Here is a 15,786-nt window from a genome sequence, read left to right as displayed (position 1 = left end):
TCTATTTGGTAAAACCTTGTCTTGAACTCTAAATACTCATACTAATTTGACGCGGTTGCAAGGTAAGTATTCTAGATTAAGAAAAATAAAAATTTTAAGCTCTGGATCTTCTTTTGCAAGCACATATCCAAAGCAACGCTGATGCCTCCTGCTCAAGATAGTGGTATTTGCTATGCCATAAGCCTTGGCACGATTACATTGGGAACTTTTGACGAGAAGTAGGATAGATGATTGTGAGCTACGGTAGATCTGAGCTACATATGTGACATTTATACCAAGCCCTAATACCTTGTACATTGGTAGAATGCATCTATTGCAAGAACCTATAATTCTTAGTCGTCACTATCGTCGACTTGAGGTATTGACGCAATCCCCAAGAACTAGAATCTGAACGGATACGATACAAAAGTTCCACGTCGCAACCTTGATGTCACAACCAAGCCCGGCCACCGGAAAGAAAGAGGTTAGTAGCATGGCGAAGGTTTTCTCGGCCGTCGCTTCGCCAGGACGGCTCCAGATGGTGCCTGCGTGCGCTGCATAATTGGATTCAAAAAAACGAGCGACTATGGTCCAGAGAACAGGAAGGCAGAGTAAGTTGTCCTGGTTGACGTGGAAGGTATCGCTAGGCGCGACATCATAGTGTAGATAGATAGAGTTAGAGCCGATTGTTGTCTGCTGTACTTCGTTTTAGTAAATCAATAAATTTCTCTGACAAAGATGTATCTTAGAAGGCCAGAGCGAGCTATTACTTACATACATTAACCTAGTACTAAGTCTACAGTCTGGGGATTCTGCTCATGCCACATATCCTTTGTTACGTATCCACATCCATATCTATATGCGACACCATCAACCCATTTGACCCACAATACTCCATAGGAATCATCATAATTGACGGTTTTTGTTTTATAATCAATTTCAGGAGATTTGCGAAGGCAAATTGCGACGAGCTCAATCAGATCTTCATCTGCTGGAAACTGATTCAATATTATTCCTTTTGTAGCTGAAGGAACAATTTGCGAATCTATATCTCCAGGAAGTTCAGCGCGCTCGAAGCCAGAAACCTCGTCGTCGTTCGGTAGCTGGAGCCAGCCGCAAATTCTTCCAAGCTTGTCATATAAACCCAGATGTGCATCGAACGGGATGGGGAGTAGAAATCTATATGACGTAACAGCCGCAAGCCATACTCGTTCCGTTTTGCATGAGATGTAAGGGTGCTCGAGCGTGTTTTGTGATTCAATTGTTGCTTTTGGACTGCAATATGGCAGTGGAAACCAACGAAATACCCCTGGGAAGTGGATGTGTTCGTAAACGAATTCACCACTAACTCTCCAAGGCAAGAGAATGGTCCTCCCACTGTCAGCCCCATGCTCGCTTGGTACGTATCTGATACATCTCCAAACATCAGAGTCGAAATCAGTGACTGTAGTCGATGAAATAATGGTATCACTTTCCAAGCATGGCGTGACGATATCCTTGTCACTCGCATCGGGGCTTTTCTGACTGAACCACTGCGTTATTGGAACAGTGATATCTCCTTTAAATGAGCCGATATACCCAGTTTCTGATTCCCCAATGAATAATTCATTAATCAGATATTGTGTCTCTCCTCGAAAGATGTCGATAGGATAGCCTTTCCAGCCGATCCATGACCACGATGGCAGAACTGCATTTGGTAAAACAGAACCGGTCCTACCAGACGAAATCCTCCGTCGAACACCGTCGAATTGGGCCCCATTGAGGCTGTCTCTCCCAAGGGAACAACCCCACATCAACGCTGCATCGAAATTCTGTTTTGGGAGTCCAAACAAGAACCCGGCTTTGAAGGCGTTCCCAATGTGTGCGAGTAGGCCAGTGATACCCGGAAAGGCATCTTCTTCAAATGAGAATTCTCGATTATTATACTCTGTAATCAGATTTCCCAATTCGCGCAAGTCCGGCCATCCGGCTTCGATGTTGGGAGTTTTTGTGACCAAAAACGACCTGTCATTATCTTCCAGATCTGGACAGTCCTCATGCCAAAGAGCACAGGAACATCGCCAATGAATTTGCTGATTGGCAAAAATGAGTCGTCTTCGAGATAGGTTGTATTCCTGAAATGTCCATCCGCGCTGGAAGTATTCTGAAGCGTCAACTTCCAAAGTTGATAAACTGGGCAGATGCCTTGCCAAGATCTTGGTACTATCTTTCCAGTCGAAAGTGTTCTGTAAGTTTCGCGGCAGCACCCCGGTGCCTGGTAATCCGGCCATTGCGTCACCGTCAAGCGCTACGATAGTAAGCTTTGCAGAGGAATATATCGAGCCCATGAGTTGTAGTTGCTCGGACAACTTGCGGTCATCATCCGGCGCCAGACATAGTGCATCAACCCAGAGATATTGTTCGCCTATTGCGCGAACAGCTTGCATGGCGTCATTGACAGTGGGTGTTATAAGTCCACTGTGTTTGGTAAGCCCACCGGAGATTGTTAGCTCCTTGAAGATAACAGAGTTCATGAATCGATGTGTTGATGGACCCCATCGGTAGCTCAAAGCTACAAAGTCGGTGATACCTTCTCCAGACACTAAGCAGTGGCTCGTAGTGTCGATCAGCCAAGCTGGAGACACGTGTCTTATGTTAGAGGAACTTTGACATCCGGAAGTGTGTTGCGTAATACACTTTTTTAGCCATCTTTTCGCCACACTAAAATCGACCCACCCTGGATCGATTGCGCTCCAGATTGTGGATGTTTGCACATCGATTGTGGGGGTGAGATGATTGCTTGATTGAAGAAGAAGAAGAAGCTGGTAGCTTCTACGTTGACGGCCTTTGTAGTCGAGAACTCCCACCCAAGGGATGCCATTGGCATTCCTACGTAGGACAAGACCGTCCATGTGGTAATGTCTTTGAATCCTTCTCGCCTGATACTTAAGGGCCTGACGGTTCTCATAATCTGTTCTGATCCAGTGTAACAATGGGTCGTGATCTGCGCATTTCCTTCCATATACATCATCTGCTAGGAACACTTTCTTGACGTCGCCCTCCATAAACAGCCTTTCAAGATGGAGGCAAATCTCACAACTCCATCCTGGAGACAATGGCGGATACGTGTGAGTGGACCCGTCATATCTGCGGCGCGAAGACTTCCTGCGAAGACTCCAGTACGCATTGCTTGTCATACTTGCCGCTAAGTTATATTGTGAGAAATGAACACGAAAATAGAGTGGTAGCTAATGTCTTAGCAGAGGATTGCTCTTTACCCCGCATCAAGTGTGTAATGAGTGCGTCAAATCCGGCCTAGCGCGCAGCTTATCTTGTTGTTCCAGTAGCTGGATACATATACTCGATATATTAGCATGATATGTGCTAATCGTTACTTGACTGTACTGTCATACCTATACAATATTCAGCTCTAGATACTGCTATGCAGTGTACTGTACCTTTTTGAGTTACGTGGTGGTCTGGTGGAGCTGAGCCGCGATATCATCACAGTACGCTACGAAGTAGCGCAGAGCTTCTTAGAGCTAATCAGATTGTGTTTCTTTATGTACAAAAACCCCTCTGGGACTAACCATGATACACAGCTAAACCTGAAGTACATCTTCTTCACTACGTGATTGAAGACTTATTAAATCTGACAATACCATCGTACAAAGTCAAGCTCAGTGTGTTCACCTCCGACAAAGAAGTGCGTACGTAGTGTTGGACGTGCTAGTACAGGCCAGTTACTCTTAATAGCTCTGTTCCTTAATCCATGCACTTCTGGATAAATTCCCTATATGTGAACGTTGCGAGTGCTAAACATCCAGTAAGTGCAAAACCTGCCGCTATCGTCAGCCCCCCTCCGGTAGCTGCTGATGCGGTGACCGCCGCTCCCAAAAACAACAACGGTGACCTTGCCCACTTCGCACCACACCAGAACGCGCACCATGTGCATTATCTCTGAGTCTTTTTGTTACATTGTATCAACCTATAGCGATGAGTATCGCGCGTCGCCATATTAGATAAAGCAAATGAATAGATTTGTGCCCGCGCTTTGGCATCGTGTACCCCAATCTAATGTTTAGCCAGGTCGGTAGGCATTTGCTGAATGTAGGTTTCGAGTCCGAGTTTTGTGTTCGGGAGAAATTCTAGCTCATTATTGTCTGTCCAGTCACTAGTATTATAATCAATGCACTCAAATGGATGCGTTCGAGGCTCTATATCGATAGTGCTCAAATTCGTCGCCGTAAGCAGAGTAATGACATCGCTCTTTGCCACCCTACCCTAAGCGATGTCTTAAGCCGCGGCGTAGCTGCTGTGATCAGTCGTATTCTTTGTTGGTAATCGCAGTACAGTACCTGCTCATTTTCGGGATCGAATTCGATATTTTTGATAAGTCTCCAGCGTCATAGCATTTCTGTTCCTGCAGATGATGCGCGATTAGCTTAGTTGATTTCGTGACACATCATTCCCGTGTAGCCTTCTAGTAAATAGGGCCGTCAGATAGAACGAATACATAGCCTCGTTCATCGTCGGCTTTTACAAATGTGACAGTAGTACTAAACTCTCGTTCAATCGTACGACCTAGGCTACCAATCGCTTCAGGCATGGTTTTCTTATTGCGTTCTATAATAGAGTATACCAAGTTCACCTTCGTATATAGGCCAAAGGCATGAACTATATATCGATATCTATCGTAACGTACGCTACACTTAAAACTATAAGCAAAAAAAAAGCTCAAACATCGCCTTTAATCTTCCTCACTCTCAACCTACCATATCCACCCCTTCGGCCCACCCCACCGTCCCTTGACATGAAACCGATCGTATACCCACGGAAAAAAGTCCTTCTTAAGATGATAAAACGCGCGTCTTGGCACCGCTTGATCGATGCCACACCAAGTATTGAACGTCTCCTTAGGCACACCCCCGTAGCTGAATTCCGCTAAGAGCACTTTTTTGTCGCCCGTCAGCAGCGGACACGATGTGTATCCGTCGTATTCTTCGCTTGGGTCTTTGCCGTCTAAACTGAGTAATACATTCTGGGTGAGGACGACAGCTTGCGATGTTATCGCTGCGACGGTCTTGGAGGTGGGCAGGTTTGCGGCGTCTCCGAGGGACCAGATGTTTGGGTATTTTTTGTGGCGGAGGGAGTGCGGGTCTACATCTACGTATCGGGTTTCGTTGCTCAACGGACTCGCTTTGACAAACTCGTGGGGGACGTTTTTTGGAGCGACGTGCAGGAAGGAGAAGGGGAGGTGAAGGTTGGCTTGGCCGTTTGGACGAGCGAATGTTGCGGTGTTGCCGGAGATGGAGATGAGGTCGTGTTCGAATAGGCCTTCGACGCCGCGTTCTTTGCGCAAAGCATCGAGTTTGGCACTGTATTTTGGGACACCGAACATGCCGGGGAGACCGGTCGCAAAAGTGACGTTTATTGCGGATTTTTTGGGGTCGTTTTGGTATAGGCCGGATCGTCTCCAGTTGTCTAGTGCGAGCCACATGATCTTTTGTGGTGCGCCGGCGCACTTGATCACATCGGCTGGTTGGGTGAAGATTGCAGAGCCTGATTTTAATCTTTGGATGTTTTGAAAGACCTTGTCGCAGTAATCGTAGCTGTAGATGGATGCGACTGGACTGTTTGGGTTGCTTAGTGCTTCGGACAACCCGTTGACACTGCCATAGTCAATCTTGATGCCTGGTGCAACCACAAGATGGTCGTAATGGATCATATCGCCACTTTCTAGTGTCAAGAAATTGTTTTTCGGGCTGAACGACGCAACGCTCTTGTTGTAGAATTTCAGTTTCCCTTCCACCAAGTCATTCATTAGTGTCCTGAGAGCTTTTTTGTCTTTCAAGCCTCCGCCAACAAGTGTCCAACCAGGCTGGTAATGATGCCATTTCGCCGGATCAATGACTGCAATGTCGTCTTTTAAAAATCTGCCTTTTCGCAATAGCTGGTGACTGACTGCAACACCAGCAGAGCCGTTTCCAACAACGACGATTTTGTGGTTCCTGGCTGCAGGGGCTGCGGGAGAAACGGTCGCAAGATTTCGAATAAATGCGCTTTTGCTGAGAGGTTCCCAACCTCTGGATCTTCGTAAACAGTACATTGGAATCAATTACTGGGCACTTTTAGATTTTTGTATTATTGGTTCCAAGAAATGAATGCTACCACGTGAAAGTGATGTTAGATGGTTTAGAGTCGCCGAGGGAAAGGAATAATCGAACGGAGAAGTTGGCAGGGAGTTCATATTTTTCAGCAGCTTCGAGTTGTTATTATTTCGTGTCAAGTTTGAATCAGCAGATGAATGCGCGATGGCACGAGCCAGGTACGTAACGATGTAGACCCTGTTTCGGCGACTAACACGGGTGATCGGCGTCTATACTTGGAAGCGGAACGCCAAACCCTGCTTCAAGGTCAATCATCGAGGCATCTTGAGGCTCATAAGACGGGACATCTCCAAACGTTTTTGAGAAGACTCATCTAAAGCATACGCAATCTGCTAAACGAAATCAATCCGAGTGATGAAACTTTGCGATTCTACAACAAGACTCTATTCACCAGCCCGCTCTCGAACCGATTACATTGCATACCCAAGCACCGGGCTGTACCTCACAACTGTCGCCTATTGCATCAACAGGCTCTCTCCAAACATCCTTTCGCAACACGTTGTTCAATCAGCAAGACGAAGCCCGTCACTTCGACGATTCGAAACATGTCCGTCGTAGCCACTCCAACAGAGCAATTCTTTCTATTCTCAAAACCTGGAGAGCAAGCCATTTACAACGACATGACTGCAGCTTCTCATGAGCCTACTATTCACAGTTGCTTCGAAGAGAAAACAGGCACATGGCAATACATAGTTGCCGACCCGTCTACGAACAAAGCCGTCATCATCGACGCTGTCCTAGACTACGACGCAAACTCCAGAACCGTTAGCACATTGACGGCCGACAATTTACTTGCCATCGTATTTCGCCAGGGGTATCAAGTTGAGAGGATTCTTGAGACGCATGCACATGCCGATCATCTCACAGCTGCCTCTTACCTTCAAAGCCGACTTTTGCAAATACAAGGGACCAGGCCGCCGATTTGCATTGGGAAGCGTATCCATCAAGTTCAAAAGTTTTTCGCTGCCAAATACGGAATTTCAACCGACGAGTACGAAAACGCGTTTGACCATCTTTTCGAGGATGACGAGTCGTTTGCAGTAGGGCAATTGACAGTAGACGTAATGCATCTTCCAGGACACACTCCCGACCACTTGGGATACCGAATCTCCAGTAAGTAGACGGATGGGGAACTGGTTTGAGAACATTCATGCTGATCGATGAGCAGACAACATCTTCTGTGGCGATTCCATCTTCCATGCAGATATTGGTACAGCGCGGTGTGACTTTCCCGGGGGCAGTGCGAAGGACCTGTACACGTCGGCAAAGAAATTGCTTAGTCTACCGGAAGACTTCAAGATCTGGACTGGTCATGACTACCCGGCATGTCCTGCGCGATGCGAAGCCGTTCCTTGGATGACGGTTGGCGATCATCGGGAGAGAAACAAACATGTTTCTATCGACATAGCAGAGGAGGACTTCCTCACATTGAGAAGGGAGCGAGATGCGGGGTTGGCTGCGCCAAAGCTGCTGGACCCTTCGTTGCAGGTCAATATCCGAGCTGGAAGGCTACCTCGGCCAACACCTGGTGGCGAGCGTTTGGTGTCTCTGCCGATCCAGATGCGATGCGACGCATGGTAGTATCATTTTGTCCAGGGATGTAGGAATAGAGCAGCATTCAATGAGTGGCCTGAAAGTTCTATAATGGCGTTTTCGTCCTAATATGGCTCGGCGATATGTTTCGTGCGTTAATAGTGAGATTACTACCAATTCTTGTAATCCTGGAGCTGCACTACGTGTCCACAGAGCAATTGTCTATGCCCATGAGATCATACAGGTTTTGTAAATCGATGTCGTCAAATTGACTTCTTTCAACCGGCATGTTTGCAAGAGATGTTACATTGTTTTCTGGTGAATGTACATGGTGCGGAGGAATCGAGGGCATGTGGCATGGAGCTTGAAATACTGCGCTTGCCACCTTTTTCAGTGTGCACATTACGCTGTCAGCCACTGGCCAATGTCGACCCAATGTCTTGCATACACCGAGCAGTAACTTTACTCGATCAGAATGTTGTTCTATGCAATTCCCGACAGTCCTTGCATGCACTGCACTGATGGATAACTGGACTGCCGTAGCCAGAGAAAGAGGATACACGAAAAGGGGGCTGTGCTTCTGGGCAGGAGCTTGAAGGGCGGCTAGCATTGATATGGCTCTGGAAGCTTCGACGGCTTTGACTGAGTGTACGTGTTGGCGATTGCAAGGGCAAAGGAGCTTTGTGCAGTCGGCGCCAGGTACATTTTGTGTGAGGGAATTGGGAGTAACGAGATCACCTCTTGGATAGTGCAAAAGAATGATTCCCCACTGAATGATGGTATGTGCCTGAAACATGAGCTCGTCCAGCTCACCAAAAGTGTTGGCGATTTGGTTCTCACTCTTAGTACGTGGGAGATGGTGGATGAAAGCAGCCAGGGAATTATCGACTGCTTGAACGAGGTCCCTATGAACGCCATGTGTTCCGGCAATTGTCAAAACTCGCCCGAGAAGACGGGTTGCTTCGATGCGATAGCAAAAAGAAGAGAAGACCTTTTCTTCTTCTGCAAAGACATTGTTGTGGAACTCGGCTAGCGTTGGTGGGACGAAGCACATTCCGCCCTCATAGATGAAGTTTTCGCATGGTAAAAGTACATCTGCGTTGGCCATGTTGGTCTCGAAAGTTGACTTGCGCTGTAATGCGGCAACGCAGCCATCAACAACGTAGAGTTCGTACCAAGTCCGTCGCATACTTTCTTCAAGGGTTGTTGAACCCGCAGCATACATTGCGGCAAAGTCGCGATTGTGCATGCCAAGGGTCAAAGCATTTTGGATAGCGGAATCGAGCAGGATTTGGCCTTCCTCTGCGGCATTCTGGGCGAAGAGAGCTATTGAGTAGAGTAGTTTTGCTTGCACAGTCTCGGGGGTAGGCTGGCACCCATCGCCAAGTTCTCGCGTAGCGCGTTGACGCAGCTCGGTTCTTGGAGCTGATGAGGAAAAGCAGCTGCCGATGTAGTGAACGACGGCCTTGAGGGATTGAGGGTAGGCCTGCTCCCAGTAGAGGTGTCTTGGGAGGAGGATTGGATGGGCTGCGTGGAAATTCAGATAGTAGAGGTCGACCAGATGCTCATCATCGGACCAGGCTGGGGGCGGCCCGCTTTGCAGTAGTAGCGGGTCCGATGGACTCCCGGTACCGAGAGATGGCGGTTGGAAGCGTGGGGGCGCCTCATTGAGTGTGGGCGCCTCATTGAGTGTGGGCGCATTGGCAGTGAGGAAAAGATGTGGTGTTGTGGATGAAGAGTAGGGCGGCTGTTCAGCCACGACAGGCTGCTGCTCATCAACTGGTGGCGTCAAGCGCGTAACACCACGTCGCCGCCCACGTCCGGAACGCTTGTAGGTACAAGCATAGTTGCGAGTCTTGCAGCGCTCGCAGGTGGGTCTACCGCCATCGCACTTGAGATGGGAGCGACGGCACTCCAAACAAGCGAGTGGGGCTGGCCGGGCGTGTGGTGTGGGCGCCGGGGAGGGCATATGGAGCGTAGCCTATGGTTGTGAGCTATGTATCTGAAGCGAAATGTCGTGATTGAGAGTGCAACGTAAAACGAAGACGCCGAAAGAGCCAGATGGAAGCATTCGTGGCATGGCCCTGCGCTAGCCGCCTTGGTGTCGTCCGCAGAGTCGCCGAAGTCAGCAACCTTCGCCGACTTGTGTACTGGCCCAACCTCACATAACCCCGACCCTTTGACTATTCTATCGTCTCTCCTAGCAAGCTGGCCATTCTGCAAATCTCCCAATCTCAGATCACGTCAGCCTGTTGGATGAAAATTGCAGCAGCATCCTCATTTGCGCATGACGACTAACTTAGCCCAGTTTCTTCGTCGCATCGTGAAAAATGACCTCTCCTGATCCCTTTTGCTTTCATGTCGATGGCAATGGGCTATCATTATAAATTGATAGCGATGTATGGCAATAATAGAATCTACCTACCAAGCCCCGGTACCATGGCAGAGCCCGTGCACGACAGACCTGCTTGTTGTCAGTCGATGTTCAAAGTTTATTCCGATTGAAATTCGAGCCAAAAATAAGTCAAGTAGTAACTGGAGGCTTTACTGCTCGGGAATACGGTATTCATGCAAAAATGAATCTAAGCGTATGATGAACAGGCTGACTAGCTGTATCCTAAGGCGGAATTAGGGATGTGCTACTTTGCTTATCGAACATAACCTTCAGTGTTTTGATTCAGTCTTGGATATTGAGTATGAGGCTGATAGTCAGTATCTGAGCCTAGAAAGATAGTGGAGATAAAACAAATGCCACGTAAAAAGCTTCTAGTCTCGCTGTCGTGTAGTACCAAACGAGGAGTACTTATGTGATTTGTAAATTACCCGTCAACCTCTGGTATGCGTATATCATGTGACGTCAGCACAAACTTTACTATGCATATCCTCTCTCTTCCCACGCTTCAAAGCGTCCAAGCAACCGCTCCAACCACAAACGCACTCCCGGCCATTACCACAACCCCCACCGAAAGTGCCACACGACCTCCACCTCCTTCACTTGGCGTACCCGCCGCCCCCGTCTTCTCCACCACAGTCGCAACAGCATATCCAAACCTCCCACCCCACGTCAGGCTCCTCAAGTCATCCTGCTGAAACACTGTTGGCATGCCACTTGAGTACGTATGGGTCTCTGCTGTGATGGTTACTTGGCGATCGCACGTGATAGGTACGTCTGTGAATACGCCTGTCCAGCTGCAATCGCCATCGAGAGTGATGTAGCCTTTTTTCTTGTTCGTCATGCGGTAACCATAAGTTTCTGGGCCTTGGAACATGGTAAATGGGATGCAGGGACCCGGGTGTGTCGGAGTGTTGGCTGGGAGTTCTGTGTAATCGCTCGGAATGACCCAAGTTTGTGGCGGTGCTAATATGCTTTTAGTGTCAGAGTTGTGAGAACGGATAATCAAAGTGAAGTTTGATGCGTACGGCCAGTGCACGAGGTTGAGGTCGGAGTAGGGGTGGTAGTGGTAGTTGTTGCGTCACATTGGTACGTATAAGTTGTCGCTATGCTGTTGGATGACACCAATGTGATTGTCGGGGCTGCAATCCAGAATATGTCCAAGTAAGTGAGATTGTAGTCTGCGCCTACTACCCTAGCGAGGAGCAGTGCGACGAAATGTTTGGGCACGATGGCAAACATGTTGTTGTTGCTGTTAATCAATGACGCCTCAGCATCCCAGAACGAAGGCGAAGTAATGGGAGATGGGAGCCTAAAGTACAGTTAGGGATTGGGGGCTCCTGGCATTAAACCTGATCTTGAGATAACCAGATAACAAGGCATCGCGGCCCATGTTCCCGTTGCGGGTGCAAGCCACACAAAAGCTCGGCAAGCCTCGTCCATACTTACATGTTGTTAGCGTACGTTATGTGGCTGGAGGCCTAAAGAGCGCGATGAGGATTATGCGGCGCAGTATCAGATTCGCGTCAGAAATGAACATCAATTGGTTAACGTTGGATGTGTTGAAGAGCATTTGCATTATTGGAGTAGGCGCAAAGTACAACTGCGACAGGTATCTCGATCAACATTCTACACGACGGCTGCCCTTTGGCGGGAAGCGCGAGAAGAGCAAAACGAGAAATCCAAGAAACGCAACGGCAGCATTGCAGACAAACGTGAGATAGCTCTTCCCAATTTCTGCGAGTGCTGCAAAAGCCAGCCCAAAGACGGCAGTTGTGGAAAGTCGCGCAATATTCTCCACGAGCGTGATGCCACTCAAGGCGTCCACGCGATCACTTTCCGGAAGCATTTGAAGGATTGTTCCCTTTGATGCAGCGCCTGTTCCTGCCGAAAATGGCAGAAGTACAGCAACAAGATACATTTGCCATCCTTGAGACACGAAGATGGCGAGGCCTGTCAGTATGCCATCGAGCAGGAGGCTGAAGCGCGCGTAGAACAAGTCAAATGTATATGTCTCTTGTTTGTTGGTCGGTTCAGGATTGGGTGGCTCCTCATTCTCCAGAGGATCGACGATCTCGGTAACGGCAGGTGTTGGTGGTGTAATTTGGACCTGGATTAGCGGTTCTCTTTCTTCCACCTCTGTCACCTTTTGGTTGCTGACATTACCGAGCCGTTTCCGTCCCGCGGCAATAATGCGAGGAAATACTAGGGACAAGAAGCCGCCCCTTAGCGACGAGTATAGGAAGATCAAGGCTCCATTCTCTTTGGTGCCGAAGCTGAATTCAGCAGTTGCATACATCTGGAGCAGCACCGGAATGTAGCCTGTCGCGAGGATACCTAGGAAAACACCAATTCCGAGTGTTAATGCCCCGGTTTGGATGCGAGTTTGGCCGTTGGGGAGTTCCCATTTCTGTGGCGCAAAGATTCGGAGGGGTCCAAAGAACCGCGCAATGCCCGTGGTTCGACGAGGCGTCGCGTCTTTGGGTTCTTGGGGCGGGCCCATGGCCGGCAGGGATACTGCTACATAGGCACAGCAGAGCAAGAACAATGCCAATGTCATACGGAACGGGGCAAGGATACCAAAATAGCCGCCTACGACGCCGCCGATAAGGAAGCCAATGGCGCTGCCAAAGTACATGCAACCCTGGAGACGGCCCAGGGCACCCGTACGAGCCTCGTGCCCAACCACGTCAGCGACTAGGGAGTTGAGACAGAGAACATAGCCATTGGGGCCTCCAACGACTGTGATGATTTGCGAGGCCTGAACAATCATGATGCCAACGCTGCTGCCGTGCATGATGCCAATGTTCTGAACGAGCAAGCGAACAGCAGGCCAGAAGATCTGGATAATGAGAGCAAGCTTCACGCCTAATCTTTTAATCGTCCAGCCTGCAACCAGCAGATTAACAAGCCCGAATATCGTAGTGGAGGAGGCGAGCAGCGCAAACGATCGCGCTGCTCCAGCCTCAATCTCGCGTCTTGCGCATATGTCGTCGGTATTGGGGTCGGGGGTGTGATGCTCGTAGTATGCATCGCAGGTCATCATGCGAAAGGCATAGAGGATGGGGACTTGGGTAATGCCAAAGGTCAACGACACGAGGAATGCACAAAGCAGCGCGCGGAATAAAACCGAGACACCGTGTTTCTTGCCGCTGTCGCTTTCTTTGGTCTCCTCGCGTTGCAAAAGAGGCGTCGTCTCTCCTGCGGCCGAGGCATTGCTCGGCTCCTGTGTCGCGGTCATATTGGGAGTTTGGCCAAACTGGTTGGAGGAGAGGCGAGATGGTTGGGAAAAGTTCTTGAGTTGGATAGAGCAGGTGCTACTAGGCCAACGGCGGGAATTCTCTCCGGTTATCGGCGGGATCTACGTGGTGCATGTCCGTTCCCCACACCGACTCTTTGCATAAGGCAGATAGGACAGTAAATCACGCATCGAGGTCAAAGAGCAGACACTGTACGACGGATTGGATATGTATTTGTTGTATAAGTGTAGCTGTTCAATAGACGCCTGTGTGGAACTGTTCGTTGTGGAAATCCTTCGTGACGTAGGGATATTGAATTGCCACCCTAACATCTCCGCGGCGAGCGTATTCGCCCATCAGAGTCCAGATAGAAAAAGGTCCAGAGCTACCAGGGCAAGTCTTGTTTGAAAACAGATGTGTCGTTATGTCTTTCTTAATCGTTGATGCCGTACTGATTAAGTTTTGTCATACGCTGCTTCCTATCAGTTTAGTGTATCGTGCCTGTAAGAACATCATCGATCAATAGTCGCTGCACATGCGTAAACTTGAAAGAAAAACGGAGTAGATTGCCGAGATCTTAAATCCCAATTGAGATGCGATGCAGAAATACACATGTTACCGACGCTAATCCGACCAAAACGTGGGGTATGAAAATGCCGGACTGCCAGTTTATCAGCCCACCATCAAACGCCACCCATGTTTTGCTTTCCCATTATGCATCGCCGTTCCAGAAAGAAAGCAAGGAACCCAAACAACAAAAAGACTCGTAGCCCCTTTATGCCAATAACTTGATCGCCATGGCGGAGAAAAGGGTTCTCGTGGTATAGTACAGTGCCGAACGAAAGTTTAGACGTCCAGCGTGCCAAAATCGGGTTCTTCGTGCGATTAGACGAAAGAGAACCTCTCGTTGCAATGAGACAGCTCGCGGAAGCAGTGAGGGCAGAGATCCAGTCCTTGAGATGTAAGGCCAAGAGTGGCCGAGACAGCGTGCAGAGTGTCGCGGGTAGAAGTGGGAGAGGTGGCTGAAGCTGGAGTCGGTACGCCCGATGCGGCGGCTGGAGTGGAAGATACAGAGTCTGGTTACATAGTTAGCATAGAGTCCAATTTGTGGGGTGGAGGCAAGGTGGACATACCTCTGAAGGCGTTCATTTTGAGAGTAGTAATAAAAGTAGCGTTGTAGATCGATATGACCGTGTTGAGTAGAGCGTGTATATGAAGTTGTTGTTTGAAGTAAAGTGTGGATTGGAATGATGCTTTCCAGAGTGAGCAGGCTTTCCACCTCTTATGTATTAAACCCCCTCCGTGGCCAAGTTCTTCATCATTACATCGCACTGCTCCCAGCTGTATGAAATCATCAACTTGGCGAGCAAAAATCGTAACAAGACAATCCACATCCCGACTTGTCCCGGCCTATGTTTCGAGAATGGGCGTCGAATGACCTTCAGACGACGCGCCACCCTCGCCTCATCCGCCTAGTGGGGTGACGATAACGCGGTCAAAGCTCCACTGTTAGCCGCTAGCGCGGCTGAGATTTTCAGGGCCCATGTTGAGCCTCGTCATAGCCCAGACTTGACAATCGGCCAAACTGTGTTTTTCTTGCTAGAAAATTATTCTACGGTATCTGTTGGCCGGTGCGGGTCAACAATGACTCCTTTTCTCGTCTACGAGAAGCCCCTACTGGTCCGGATAGATGGAAGATGAAGTTTTGCTCTCTTGTTGGAACACTGGCCGCATGCCATCGGTGGGGATTGTGGGCTGGACTTGTGACTTATCATTCACATGTCAGACGTCTCGAGTTGTTCCGGCCAACGTCATCGCCTTATCGGAATGCGCTGGACCAATCTCTTGATAACGTGAAGCCCTGCCAAGTCCTACAACACTGGCTGTATCCTTCTCACACACCGCCGCTTAAATTATGATAATTCCGTGCTATCCGATGTGTCTGATACAATTTGTTACAGGCTAATCTCAGCGGCACACATTCACACTGACATACAAGCATACCTTTCCAGGCTACAATGTCTTTACCCGACTCATCCTGTGCTAAGGATCAAAGCGAATCAGACAATTCGATATGTTTTCTTGTGGACTTAATGATATATGTCCGCTTAGTGGTAACGAACAGGAACAGACCTTGTGATGCACCATGTAATCCTCTTGTCATCTGAGTATTGTAGCCACTAGTATCGGACATCGAGCTACTCTTCTATCATGCACGTAGAGTGCCAAGATCAAAAAAGAGGATTGAGGGTATGCGGATTGTATTGACAGCATGTCATCTCACTCTTGCCAGGGTACAAAAACCGCGGTGGAAATAAATTCCGCGCAACCTAACCATATCCGCGAAGTTAAGTCTATAACGCGAATACCACCCTAGCCTCAGACCCCCAATCAACCGCAACCCCCTAATGCAAGGATCGACGAAGGAAAAACATGCACATAAATACCCTTTTCCATCCAGCCCAGTCTAATATTACGCCCTCACCCCCCCCCC

At 48.8% G+C, this 15,786-nt stretch overlaps 7 protein-coding genes across 7 annotated transcripts; 1 reads left to right on the top strand and 6 right to left on the bottom strand.

Annotated features, from left to right (window-relative positions):
* Positions 1-758: 758 nt before the first annotated feature.
* Positions 759-2,870, bottom strand: COCCADRAFT_108748 (uncharacterized protein; the record flags this gene model as incomplete). The annotated part of the gene is made up of 1 exon (XM_007718917.1): positions 759-2,870. One exon carries the CDS (start codon positions 2,868-2,870, stop codon positions 759-761), a length of 2,112 nt encoding a protein of 703 aa, XP_007717107.1.
* Positions 2,871-4,729: 1,859 nt separating this feature from the next.
* COCCADRAFT_30189 (uncharacterized protein) lies at positions 4,730-6,067 on the bottom strand (the record flags this gene model as incomplete). Its single annotated transcript, XM_007718916.1, has 1 exon — positions 4,730-6,067. The coding sequence occupies one exon, from the start codon at positions 6,065-6,067 to the stop codon at positions 4,730-4,732; it is 1,338 nt and encodes a 445-aa protein (XP_007717106.1).
* A 681-nt stretch (positions 6,068-6,748) lies between these two features.
* Positions 6,749-7,709, top strand: COCCADRAFT_40912 (uncharacterized protein; the record flags this gene model as incomplete). The annotated part of the gene is made up of 2 exons (XM_007718915.1): positions 6,749-7,241; positions 7,297-7,709. The coding sequence occupies 2 exons, from the start codon at positions 6,749-6,751 to the stop codon at positions 7,707-7,709; spliced, it is 906 nt and encodes a 301-aa protein (XP_007717105.1).
* A 151-nt stretch (positions 7,710-7,860) lies between these two features.
* On the bottom strand, positions 7,861-9,630 carry COCCADRAFT_108754 (uncharacterized protein; the record flags this gene model as incomplete). Its single annotated transcript, XM_007718914.1, has 1 exon — positions 7,861-9,630. The coding sequence occupies one exon, from the start codon at positions 9,628-9,630 to the stop codon at positions 7,861-7,863; it is 1,770 nt and encodes a 589-aa protein (XP_007717104.1).
* Positions 9,631-10,561: 931 nt separating this feature from the next.
* COCCADRAFT_40910 (uncharacterized protein) lies at positions 10,562-11,295 on the bottom strand (the record flags this gene model as incomplete). The annotated part of the gene is made up of 2 exons (XM_007718913.1): positions 10,562-11,019; positions 11,082-11,295. The coding sequence occupies 2 exons, from the start codon at positions 11,293-11,295 to the stop codon at positions 10,562-10,564; spliced, it is 672 nt and encodes a 223-aa protein (XP_007717103.1).
* Positions 11,296-11,674: 379 nt separating this feature from the next.
* Positions 11,675-13,294, bottom strand: COCCADRAFT_108737 (uncharacterized protein; the record flags this gene model as incomplete). Its single annotated transcript, XM_007718912.1, has 1 exon — positions 11,675-13,294. The coding sequence occupies one exon, from the start codon at positions 13,292-13,294 to the stop codon at positions 11,675-11,677; it is 1,620 nt and encodes a 539-aa protein (XP_007717102.1).
* An 883-nt stretch (positions 13,295-14,177) lies between these two features.
* Positions 14,178-14,441, bottom strand: COCCADRAFT_40908 (uncharacterized protein; the record flags this gene model as incomplete). Its single annotated transcript, XM_007718911.1, has 2 exons — positions 14,178-14,368; positions 14,426-14,441. 2 exons carry the CDS (start codon positions 14,439-14,441, stop codon positions 14,178-14,180), a joined length of 207 nt encoding a protein of 68 aa, XP_007717101.1.
* Positions 14,442-15,786: the final 1,345 nt, after the last annotated feature.

This window comes from Bipolaris zeicola, assembly GCF_000523435.1.
Source record: "Bipolaris zeicola 26-R-13 unplaced genomic scaffold scaffold_264, whole genome shotgun sequence".
Classification (NCBI taxonomy): domain Eukaryota; kingdom Fungi; phylum Ascomycota; class Dothideomycetes; order Pleosporales; family Pleosporaceae; genus Bipolaris; species Bipolaris zeicola.
The sequence above is the reverse complement of the archived record's forward strand: the minus strand, read 5'-3'. Positions and strand labels throughout refer to the sequence as shown.